This window comes from Euleptes europaea, chromosome 5 (assembly GCF_029931775.1).
Source record: "Euleptes europaea isolate rEulEur1 chromosome 5, rEulEur1.hap1, whole genome shotgun sequence".
NCBI lineage: Eukaryota > Metazoa > Chordata > Lepidosauria > Squamata > Sphaerodactylidae > Euleptes > Euleptes europaea.
The window spans coordinates 50,274,566-50,287,473 of NC_079316.1; the positions used below are offsets into that span (position 1 = coordinate 50,274,566).

The 12,908-nt window shown below is 46.6% G+C and overlaps 1 protein-coding gene across 1 annotated transcript; it reads right to left on the bottom strand.

The window, feature by feature from the left end:
* Positions 1 to 8,664: 8,664 nt before the first annotated feature.
* On the bottom strand, positions 8,665 to 9,201 carry LOC130478068 (heparan-sulfate 6-O-sulfotransferase 1-like). The gene has a single exon (XM_056850188.1). It carries the CDS (start codon positions 9,190 to 9,192, stop codon positions 8,665 to 8,667), a length of 528 nt encoding a protein of 175 aa, XP_056706166.1. The 5' UTR covers positions 9,193 to 9,201.
* Positions 9,202 to 12,908: the final 3,707 nt, after the last annotated feature.

Genomic DNA, 12,908 nt, shown 5'->3' on the forward strand with positions numbered 1-12,908 from the left:
CAACGTTCAAAGCCTTTAGGGCAGTCAGTCAGGGATGGCTAGTTAACAGATTCAAGCCATAATGTCTAGTTTGATTGCAAAATGAATACAGTTCTCTGGTTGTCTAGCTGACCACGATACACGTTGTTGCCATCAAGCCTCCATTTTCATTCTTCTCTTACAGCAACATGAGAGCTTTCTAAAAGGTTTTGAGTTATCTACAATACATAGGACAGTAGAGAAGGGACATGACAAGAGTGTAATTCCACATAATCCCTCATGTTCACCAGAAATAATGGCAGCCTCCAAGAGAAACACACTTCCCCTTTTACCTAGTCCTCAGACCATCAATTAGGATCCCAGCAACTAATCAAGAATACTCTAATAGAAAGGATCTGGCTGCCTGAGTACTCACTGTATTTAGAAAGAACTAAAACCCTGATCAGTATTTCCTACCAAGAAGTTTCTAGCCCAGAGTGATCTACTTTGGACTAGAAAATTCCTGTCATAAATCTCAGCAGTGATATAACTAAAACTGCCTCCAACACAACTTTCCCTGCCCAGAAACCTCCTCTCTCTTTCCTTCCTTGGAAATACCCCCCCCACACACACACCCACACACCCTGAAACTGGCAACTCTCTCCCTCCCCAGCCGATCAGACAGCATTGCTTATCAAAGGAGAAATATCAACAGGTAACCAAGCCTGGGAAAAGAGAATATTTTATTTCATTCAAGCTTTTAGCCCTTCAGCTGAGTCCAGGAATTGAAAGGGAACATTCCCCTTGCTTCTCTTTCCCACTGGATCTCTGTTTGGACAACTGGTAATACGTGCTTCTGATCTGCTCTTTGCCATTGCCTGCCTCCCCGTCACGCCTTTGGTATACCTTGGAGGTCCCCCATTAAAATACTTGCAAGGGTTGAGGCTGAGAGTGTGTGACTGGCCCAAGGTCACCCAGCAAGTTTTCCATGGTAGAGTGTGGATTCAAACATGGGTTTCCCAGGTCCTAGTCCAACACCTTAACCATTACACCACACTGGTCTCACGCTGCTGGAGCAGGTAGCTATAATGCCCCGCTTGCTATACCTTCTTTGGCCTCTCGCTTCCTCCTTCTTGAATGATACATGTTTTACATGATGCATATCAGCATTTGGAATATTATATCTTAACATGGGTAATATAGCATAAGTATATAATATTACCATATGCTTGGTATTACCATGGCTATTCGAATGAAAGAATTATTCTCTTCAATAAAACTCTGATTTCACTATATTCAAAGTCTCAGTACTTCTTCAAAACTTGCATGAAGAGCCTTATCACTCTATCAAACGACCCCTTGGTTGCCCCGTGCGCTGGTCATTGCCAGACTGTGCACAGAGCTGAGGGAATACCCAGCAGCTCCTAGGAGTGAAAGGCAGTGAAAAGAAGGTTCACTTCCTTACACTCAGGTTACCCTAGTGTACTTTGGGGGCTGAATTGGAAATGGGTCTATTCACAAAGACACAAGTCTTGGGTACATGTATTATGTATTGGGTACATGTATTATGACCATACATGCAATTTACTTCAACAACAACATCCAATTGACTTCATTGTTATAAGAAATGGAAAAGCTTGGGCTTTTTGGCATACAAGTCAACATCACAATGGATCACAATGCATGTCAGAATAACTGGCAAAAACTCTATAGGACAGGTTTTATAACACAAGCCATGCCAAAGAATGCAAGATAAACAGGACATTCTATGTCCAACTTTGATGCACACACTTACTTCTAAAGTGCCCTCCAACTCTACTTGTTAAGGCCCCTTCCAGGCACAACACTAATGGATAGGACCATTCAAAAGTGAGGGCCATTGATCTCTTCCTAACAAGGTTAGGTCCTAGAATCAGAGCACTGCCATACTGGATAAGTATTTAACTTCCTGGGAACCTTGCATCAGATTCTGTGCTCTGCTGATGTGGCCCTGCAGTTTAAGTAATTACACACAAATCCAAGTTTGCATTCTGGCAGTTTTATATAAAATACCTCAAACCAGACTGTCTCTTGGCAAGGTACCACCCGAGCTTCAAAGTGCGCAGAGGTGTATATCCCATGCTTAAGTCTGAAGCAAGGGAGAGAAAAAGCCATGAAAGTTCACAACACACAAACAAAATCCACCATACTTCTAGAGCTCTGTTGCTTCTATTAAAGCTTTTTTAAATGGTGGAAAAATAGCTTGAAAGAGATGCTCAAGAAGCCATTCCACTAATCCACTTAGCAATATTTAAACCACAGAGACAGAGAGACAGACATGTCTATTTTAGCCCAGGTCCTCTCACTGCAATGAACAATCAATCAGCTGGGTCACTTGACAGCAAACAAGTTTTTTATTATTTTAATTTTTAGATTGTGATCACAGGAGGGATGTTCCTAACAATTTTGCAAGCATAGTGAGAAATTAAAATGAAAACGCAGCAGGTAGAGAGGTCTGTGATAGACTCGCACATAAAAGTGAACACAAAACCCAAGATTAAGTATGCCTCTTGAGGAGACTCATGTAAAAGACTCAATTTGGGGAAGAGAGAAAAAGGAGAAGAAATAGAGGGAGTGGGAGGAAAGGCACAGCAAGGAACAGGGGGGAAATGAGGAACAATGCAATTCTAGTATTCTCAGCAGCAAAATGTGGCATCCCTTCCAATCCAGCTGTTTGCACTAAAAAGTTCTAAGAAATCATGTGCCTAGTCAGTCACTCCCAAGCAAATCTGGGGGATGGGGGAATCAATAAATGTGCTACAGTAGCCTACTCTTGTGTATTGCAACAGAATTGATAATTTACTGATTTCAGAAAAGTCAACAATAAACATAGCTACCCACCTATCACTGAACTGATGCTTGGACAGGTTTTGTCCTCTTTTCTCTATCATGAAATAAAATCCTTCCTTCATGAAGCAGGTATATGTGAATCATTGGGCAGATCACTGTTTCTGTATTATTCCTGAAGCATGTGGGGGCGGGGAGGAATCATACATAAATTGTGCATTGGACAAGTCACCAATATGTGCCTTTAGTAACTCAGATGTTATAGCTGCGTATAATTCTCTAACAGCCTCTCCTCACTCCATCCATCCTATGCACAACCACAAAGTGCTAACATTTCAAACTGAATTTGGATCAGTGTGATGTCAAAGACAAGGGAAATACAGGAAGCAATTTATGTCTCCCTTGAAAAAGGCCTCAGTGTCCTTAAGTCCAACTAGGAGCAGGAAAAACAACGCCCATTGCATTATGAATGCATTTGCCACACACAGGTTTTAAAAAGTAATGCAAGAATGCGCTGAGTGCAAAAATGGCTTTGCTTACAATGTTAACAATCTGAACTCAAGGTTTGAACATATTTATGGGCACTACTGAAAGAAGAAGAAAAGGAGGAGGAAGAAGAGGAGTTGGTTTTTATATGCCGACTTTCTCTACCACTTAAGGAAGACTCAACTGGGCTTACAATTGCCTTCCTTTCCCCTCCCCACTACAGACACCCTGCGAGGTAGGCTGAGAGAGCTGTGACTAGCCCAAGGTCACCCAGCTGGCTTCGTGTGTAAGAGTGGGGAAACAAATCCTGTTCACCAGATTAGTCTCCACCGTTCATGTGGAGGAGTGGGGAATCAAACCTGGTTCTCCAGATCAGATCCACCACTCCAAACCACCACTCTTAACCACTACACCACGCTGGCTCTCCTTCAAGGATGCCTGTGAGACACTGGCATAGTATATTAGAAAGGGTCTCAAGCTGTTTTCTGTTTTTCTACTGTTTCAGCTCTGATGCAATAACTTGAAAGAGCACTTTGGTGAATGGCAAATTACAAAATACACTGTTACATACATTCAAAATGGCAAACCTAATGGTGGCACTTGGGAAACAAAATGGCTTAAGCAACTAACAACTAACTTAAGCCTGATCGTATGCATGCTTACACAGGAGTGCAGTACATTGATTTCAATAGACCTTACTCAATAACTAGTGTCCTAGAATTTCATGCTAACTAACCTCAAGTGAAAGAAACCCAAAGCAAAAGGTCTATCAACTGCTCTTTCCAATAGTAATAATAAAAATTAGCTGCCAGAGGATGTAGTGATGGCCACAGGCACAGACAGCTTTAAAAGGGGACTAGACTGATTTCTGGAGGACAGATCTATCAGTGGCTACTAGCCATGGTGACTAAAGGGAACCTCCATGGTCAGAGGCAGTCAGCCTCTGAATACCAGCACCAGGAGGCAACACCAGAGGCCTCTATGCCCTGATGCTGGCCCTCCAGAGGAACTAGTTGGCCACTATGTGAGACTCAGTGATGGACTAGATGGACCACTGGTCTGATATAGCAAGGCTCTAATATGTTCTAAAATTATCAGCAAAAAAAGATTTCAACAAGAGCCCTGTGAAAGTCAAAGCCTTGTATAAACTCAGTAACAGAAGCAAATACTGCCTTCTTTCACCCACTGCCTTCTTTCAGCAGTTTCTGTAGTGTCTCTGATATAAAGACACAGGCTGTTCCATTATCCTAAATACATTATTCAGAGGAGCGAAATGAAGTGATACAGTCACCACTGTAGTGGAAATAATGCAAGAATGAATCCCTTTTCCACCCCAACAAAGGAAACTTGCTCCACCAGTGGTTTTACATAAACAGCTCTTGTTTATGAACCCAGATTTCATTACGAGCAGGAGAAATGTTATCGTTCTGTGGTCATGCTGAAATGGACTGCAGTACAATAGGCCTATGTGATAGGGGCGATATTACAAAATCAGACAGCAGTTCTTGTTTGTCATTACCAAAACCATTCCCAAGTACAGAGTTAATGAACGGCCAGAACATGGCATATTATGAGCTGCAGATTACTAAACCTCCACATCACTACAGACTCTTCCTTCCCAAACATCAAGACTTCCTCAAATTTAATTAGGACAGTATAGGACAAACAAACAAAAGGGCAGGCCATAATGAAGCAACAGAGCATGCATGTGGAATAGGATTCTCTACCTCATAAATTTTGCCATGTTCATTTAAGCTGCAATGCTAGGCGTACTTACTTGGGAGCAAGCCCTGATGGACTCAGTGGGACTTAATCCTAAGTAAATGTGCACAGGATTGGGATGTAAAAGTGACACAAAGTTCTACTAAAAGCAGCTGCTAGGAAAAAGGAAAATGTAACAGTCATTGTATTGTCAAGGTACTTTATGCCTGAAATTTTGAAGTTGATAATAAACCCAGCCTAAAAAAAAATTCTGAATTATCTGAAGTCCCAAAACAGTCTCCTTAGCCAAACCAAGCAATTCAGTGGACATGTCTATCTTAGCAAATCCTTACATGCCTACTCTATGCTCTTTTTGCCCCAGCTTTTCACTGTTCCAGAAGTGAATCATTTCAAGATCAACATGTAACTTAAGTTTGGGGGGGGGGGGAGCAGAATGCAACTGGATATACTCCATCACTCTGTGTACTAATCTTCAAGCAAGGTTAATGGTTTGCTAGACAGGAGTCGAAATTCAGATTCCCTGGATAGCCCAGGCTAGCCCAATCTCATCAGATCTTGGAAGCTAAGCATGGTTGGCCCCGGTCAGTATTTGATGGGAGACCACCAAGGAATACCAGGATCACTATACAGAGGCAAGCAATGGCAAACCACCTCTGAATATCTCTTGCCCTTGACACCCTATGGGGGTCACCATAAATCGGTTGCCAACTGACAGAAAAACAATGACAACAGAAACACTCGAAGGCCGTAACCATACACCACATTTTACAATGCTCTGCCAAATATCAGTTCAGTAAATATGGAAGCTAATGTTTACACATAGCTTTATACAAAGAAAATCTGGGTAGATTTGGCCCTTTTGCAAGAGTTCCCTACTTTGATATTCTCTAGTCAACTTGCATAAACCATAGAACAGCATGAGAGCAATTAATGCTGAAACTGACCAAGATGGGTTGAAAAGATAGCACCAACAACAGAATTGATAAATATAATTAATAACTGCATGCAGCATTGCACACTGGAAAAGGAAAAAGAAATGGGCATAGCAGCAGGATTAAGACAAAAGAATGTTTTTGTTCCCAAGGCTGTCTACTCACTAGAATCAGAAAGGATATTAGTAATATACATACACAACACATGGCTTTAGCAAATGGGAACATAAAAGCCAGTCAAGCTACCGGAGATAAACTTTGAAACAAAAGACACTAAAGAATAGTAACGCTGAGCGACTTACATTCACTAGATACAGCAGTGTCTGAACAGCAGCTCTTTGAATGAAAGTCTACATATTAAAAAATTAGGAATTAGCAGCATCTCCAATGATTTAAAGAAATAAAACTAGTTTCGAGGATCAGAACTGAGCTTAACAACATAAAGACTAAGGGATAGGAAGGAAATGTGAAGAGGGAAGGGAACATTTGAAAAATTAATTTGAGTATAAGAAGTGAAAGTGAGTAGAAAGTGGTGGGGGGACTGCAGAGGGGTGGGGAGGCAAACTAGCATGCCTAGAGATAAACAGTTAATTCTGAAGACAAGGGAGGTTATCTTTCAAAACCACTCTAACCCAAGTAACGAAAGGAAAAATTCACCAATACAGAAAGAAAATGAGATGTTTGAGTGGACAGACTGGCTAGGAGCACACATAGGTATTCAGCCAGGTCACGACTGAAGGGTGCTTTGCAGCAAAGTAGATTTGTGCCACCTACAGTGAGAAGAAGAGATGGGGGGGGCACAAGCTAATCAAGGAGCTCTGTCAGTGGGAGAAGACAGAAGAGGATTGTAAGAGGATGAACAACGGGGCAGTCTAAGACAAAAGCTGCTAGGCAGGGATTGGTAATAGAACAAGAGCACAAAAGCAGGAATGCAGCACATTCCTTGAATAAAGCACTCTGCACCTTATTTAGATAAGAGAGCAAAGCAACTACTAGTAAAGCAATGAGGTACGGTCTGTAGGGTCCAGAGTCTACAAAGGCAGTGCCCAACATGGCAGGAAAGTGAGACAAAGTATAAATACAGCCAAAATGCCTAGCACAGGGAGTGACTATTTATTTTTTGCACACAAAAAAGGGGTAGAGAACACTATAACAAAAGGTGTCTTGTGTTTGGGAAGTGTGTACAGACAAATAAGAGTACCACCAGAGCCAGAAGGATCAAAAACATGAGATGTGGGCTGCTGTGCATGAGAAAGGTCTGTAGTCCAGAGGAAATATTGCAGAGCATGTTAGAAAGAGAATTCCACAAATCAGAGGAAGGCAAAGTGTCAGTGTGTGAAGACTAGGGGCAACAGTAATTTGTTAAACTAAAAGTTTGAAGATCGTGTCTGCATTAAACCTACATATTCTGACTTAGACCCTTTACCCCCCCACCCCGTGCCTAGAGTTATGTGGGGAAGTAGAGGTAATGGAACTGAAGGAACGGCACCCTGCACAGATGCAGTAACCACCTTCTTTACAACCAGTCAGCAAATGTAAATAAACAAATTAAGGAACCGGAGCATATCACAGCATATCTAGTATTTAAAATAAGGTTGTGCGCCCAGGATCCAAGTAAGGCCTATGGGAAAGGCAAGTTTTGGACAGTACAGTGCAGGAATTGAGGCAGAAAGAAAGTTGCAACATAGGGGAAATATTGCAAAATACATTGGACACACCAAAGTCCAGTGGGCAAAACATGAATTCACATAGGCTGTGACAGATAAGGCCTGCCACTTTTCTGTCAAGGTTCCTGCTGCAGCTACATGACAATCAGTAATTCGATAGGTACAATGCCACCCCCCTTCCTCCCATGAAGCTTTCCCTGCTGAATTTCTGCCTGCAGCACAGAATAATGCAGCACAGAAGCCCAGTGGGTTTGGCTACCCTAGAAGAGGAGGAAGCTGCTAGGAGAACAAATTCGCCAACCTCAGCATGACTGTTATGAAGTACCGGCTGACAGAAGGTGTACCGGGTCACCCACATGGCAAACTGAGCATCCCAGGGCACCCGACTCTTACTTTCTGCCCCAATACAAAGTTATCCAAAGTGGATTGAGCAGCAGCGCTGTCCGCGGAGGAGGGGGAAGCTGGCTCCCAGAGGTGAAAAACCACACCGCTGCCAAGCTGCTGAGCCAGCACGTCTCAACACCCTGGTGCCAACCGGCCCCCACAGGCTGCCGAGGGGAGGGGGGGAAGCAGCCAGCTGTGGGCCAGGCCGAGCTCCAGGGGCCACGAGGAGACCTTCCCCCAGGAGGGCAAGGCGCCAAGCGGCAGCCGGGGACCGGCCACCTCAGGGAGGCGGTGTTCTAGGGCAAAGCTTCCTAAAAGGTGGGCAAATTTGAATACTCATGAGATGTTTATTTTTACAGAAAGAATTAAACCTTGTTGCCAAATTTTTCGCGACCCCCCCACATTCAGTGACGTGACCCCGTATGGGGGGGGGTCGCGAAAAAATTGGCAACAAGATTTAATTCTTTCTGTAAAAATAAACATCTCATGAGTATGCAAATTGGCTTTCGTCTTTAACAAAGGGCAAAAGTCTATGCAGAGCAAAGAATTGTTGAAAAATAAATTTCTTGTAGGGTTTGTTCTCAGGCAACGTGCGACGGGGACCTGTTTCCTAGACCTCTATCCCCGGGGTGTAGAGCGTGGGAAAAGCGGGGCGGGCGGGCAGGCAGGCAGGCAGGCAGGGGGCCGGCTCACCTGGGCGGCTTGGCGGCGGCGGCGGCGCTCTCCCGCTTGTCCAGCACGCCGGGCACGCAGCTGGTGAGCTCGGTCCAGTCGGCGTGCAGCCCGCAGCTCCAGCCGGTGGAGAAGCGCGAGAAGAGCCAGGTCTCGCGCCGGTTGGGCCGGTAGCAGGTGCACTTCTTCTGGCCGGGCCGGCAGTCGCAGGGCACCTCGAGGCGCACGTTCTGCACCAGGTGGCGGCCGAAGGTGGTGCCGCCCGTCTTCTGGATGTGCAGGAAGACGATCACGTCGTCGCCCTTCATGTCGAAGGCCAGCCGGCGCTCCAGCTCCCGCACGGGGAAGTAGTACTTCTTCACGTAGTGCGGGTCCGGCGTGGGGAAGAGGTCCGGCTCGTCCTGGCCCGCGCGGCCGCTGGGCGCGCCCAGGCTCAGCCCCGGCCCCGCGTACTGGTACAGGATGAGCATGAAGCACACCGAGCCCGCCACCACCAGCAGGAACTTGCTGCTCCTCTCCACCATCGTCCTGCCGCCGCGCTTCATGGGTCACCATCTCCCAGCCATGGGCCAGCGGGAGGCGGCCGGCGGCGGCGGCGGCGAGCTCGCGGCTCCCTGCCCTTCCCCGGCTCCCCAGGAGGGGGGAGGGGAGGCGAGGCTCCCCTTGCAGCAAGGGGGGGGAGGAGGAATCCCCTGCCCCTCCCCCCTTTCCTCCCCCAGCCAAACCCGTCGGGGGGGGGGAGAGAGAGAGGAGAGAGGAGGGAGGCGCAATGGGTCCCCTCGCCCACAGGGGTGCCAAGGGGTGCCTTGGCCGGCAACCGACAGGACTTGGGGACGGGGGTCTCCTCCTTGCGCCGAGCCTCTCCAAGCGCGCGCCCCGCAGTCTCCTGCCCGCCACGCGCTAGTTCAAGTCCTTCCTGCCTCGCTTCCTACTGCGGAGCCCCACCATGATCGGAGCCCAGCATGCACAGCGCCGCCTCCTCTCGCTCCGCTCGCGGCTCCAGGCGCGCACTGGAGAACTAGAGCCGCCGCCGCCGCCAAGGCAGCGTTTGCTGGCGGCGCTCGAGTTGCAAGCGCCCGCCCGCAGAGGAATTCTCCCTCTCCCCCCCCCCCCGGTCTCCTGCGCTGCTCCTTCGTTCTGGGCTTTCCCCTTCCTTCTTCGCCCGGCCAAAGATTTCATCACTGCTGAGAATCGGGAAGTACCACCAGGCGTCCCAAGTGCAGGGACTAAGTCTCCGACAGGGCAGTTCGCTCTCCCCCGATGTGTTTGTTTTTTTCCCTGTCTTTTTTTTAAGTGCCGGGTCAAACTTCTAAATCCGAAAGTATTATGAATCAGTCTGTCCCTGCAGGTTTATTTAACTGTCTTTATTAGATGACTTTTTCCCTCCCCCCCTTCCTCGTGGGTTGCTGCCTCTGTAAAAAACTGCAGGGCTGGCGGAAACGCATGCTGCTGTTTGCTGGCGTGGAGATGCCACAGGGAGGTCGTGTTTAACCTGTTGTGTTGGTTTTTAAAGGCACGCCGGTACTGAGGCAACACTACAACTTTCTGGGTTTGGAATATATATCTGGGTGTTTCTCGGTCGGAATCGCCATTTGGAAGGCCACCGTGACATTTTTATCTAGGCACCTAACTTGGGACGGTTTCACATTCTGTGTGTGTGTAAAGTGCCGTCAAGTCGCAGCCGACTTATGGCGACCCCCTTTTGGGGTTTTCATGGCAAGAGACCAACAGAGGTGGTTTGCTAGTGCCTGCCTCTGCACAGCAACCCTGGTATCCCTTGGTGGTCGCCCATCCAAATACTAACCAGGCCTGACCCTGCTTAGCTTCTGAGATCTGACAAGATTCTATGGGTGTGTTATTGTTGTTGTTGTTGTTGTGAGGAATCTTCTTCCCCTGGAACTTTTGGGGTACATGTTCCAATCCCATTTTCAGGTTTTTCCTCAATAACCACAAGCAGCAGTGAAAATGGAAAGTCTCCTGTGTGAGAGAGAGATTAGTCAGCCTCATAATTCAGTCTTGAAACTTCTCGCATTACAAGAAAACCAATTAAATCTTAACACATAACTCCGAAAGGCTTTCTGTTGTCACTTTCTGGAGCCCTCGGGGTCATCATGATGTGGAGCAGCCAAATCCTGAGGAGGAGTCAAAGGTATGAAGTGAAAATTGCTGAATAACACTGTGAATGTCTCACTGAACTACTCACTCTGCCTCTGCAATTATCACTTCAAGAGGAGACTTTAAATGCTGCCCTTTAAATTAGCCAGCAGTGGGGAGAATCTTGTCACCACCACTAAAGTTTTGATCATTTCTTGACTCCCTCTATAGAAAATGCCGGCAGCAAGGATATTTTCATGAAAAACACACTCCCCTCCACACCAAAGTAACTGCCTCCTTACAAAAAAGCAACTGCCGAAGTAATCCTTTCATTCTGATGTCACAAACAATTGTTATTCTGATACCGCAATGACAGGATTATGGGAGTGGACATGGTGAAGACATCGTAGAAACAAGCAACAAATGGAGCCCAGTGACTCAGGAAAACATGAGGGTATCTAGAGTGGAGGGAAGAGGTAAATGATATTTTAAGGCATGTTGGCAACCCCCTCCCACTGTGAGCTCTATACTGAAGACAGCTAAGGTTCGGAATGAGTGGGGGAGTGGAAACCATTCCATGTGACCCAATCCACATGATTCCTGAATGGCTGAAGTCAAGGCAGATGGATGTGGTTACCAGCTCACTTGTTCCAGCAAGGCTTTTCAGGATTGCTCTGACAGATGGCAGAATCATCACAGCTACAGCTGTCTCTATCACTGCACACCCATGATAGGGGCAGCTGTGCTGGTCAAACCTCTCTCTGTCAAGCAGTTTGCAATGGTGCCAGAGTTAGGCTAGAACAAAAGAGTTGGCAACCCTATAGCAGAGCAGCTAGATACATACTGGTCAATGCAGCTGTCGGTCATGTTTGAGGCTCTAAGGTGGTCAACCTTGCACTGTGAATGGAGAACATGGTGACCCACACTCCTGTTAGAGGGCTTCCTGCAAAGAGTCAATACAGACATGTGGACGGACAGACAGTAGTGAGTAATGTTTTACAGTAGCAGCAAACAGAGGGTGAGTTGCACAGCTCTGCAGAAGGTGCTCTTCCAGTTCACCCACCCAACCCCTCCTCTTCCCCCTTTGGATCCCACATGCTGGGATATACAGATTGGAGAACATAGTGTAGCCAGTCTGGACTGGATCCTGCAAAACAACAGGCACCATCATCAGTCAGCAAAAGCTTTGTGGCTGATAGTCACTCAGACCAGTGGATACGCTGCTTATGTCCATTTGTGGAGTGTAACACCGTTACTCTGCCGACAGCACCATGCTGAGCTACTAGTATAGGGTAATTTCTGCACTGTACATACTGCTAGCAATTGCTGAGGAAGCTTGGTAAGGCAATGAACAGAATAGGCACAGGGAAACAGTTGCAGCTTGGGACAGGGGCTCCATTTCCTTACCTATGTGAGGTACATTGTTTTTGCCTTTCCATTTGGAGGAGTGGAAGCTCTCCGTTGGTGTTTGGGTCCTGAGAAAGAGTCTGAGCACAGCATGTTTGCTCTCTCTCTCAGCCAAAAAGTAGAGTATATGCCATCAAGTTGCAACCAACTCATGGCGACTCCTTAAGTTCCACCTCATGGGGGTTTCAACACAGGAGACAAGCAGAGGAGGCTAGCCATTGCTTCCTCTGCAGAGCAGCCCCAGTCTTCCTTGGTAGTCTTCCATCCAAGTCCTGACCCTAGCTTCTGAGCTCTGACAAGATCAGGCTCCTCTGGGCTATTAAGGCTGCTTCTACCTCCCTCAGCTACTTGTGTTCAATGTTTGTTTGTTTGTTTTGTGCTAAGTGCCCTCTCTCTAGAGTTCCTATCACCAAAGTTTCTCCCTGCTCATGTGTGTTTTCTAAGTGTTATCAACAGCAATATAGCCCCATACCATGCACCAACTGCACCTACTACCTAAGCTTTGGGTCTCATGGTTGGAGTTGATATAGTGCTTTGGGAAGCTGTGACCATAGTTGGTGGACATAGCTGTGATCATAGTTTGGGAAGCTGTGGACATAGTTGGTGTTGCTAGCTGCACAATGGCTTGAGGGCCAGGATGGTGAATGTGTATGTGTCCATGTGAATGTGTCCATGTAGGCACATTGGTTTTTTCCCCTTCTCTCTCTATTTCACAAACCTTAATCAACATTTACAAAACTCAGACAACCCAAGGCAGATG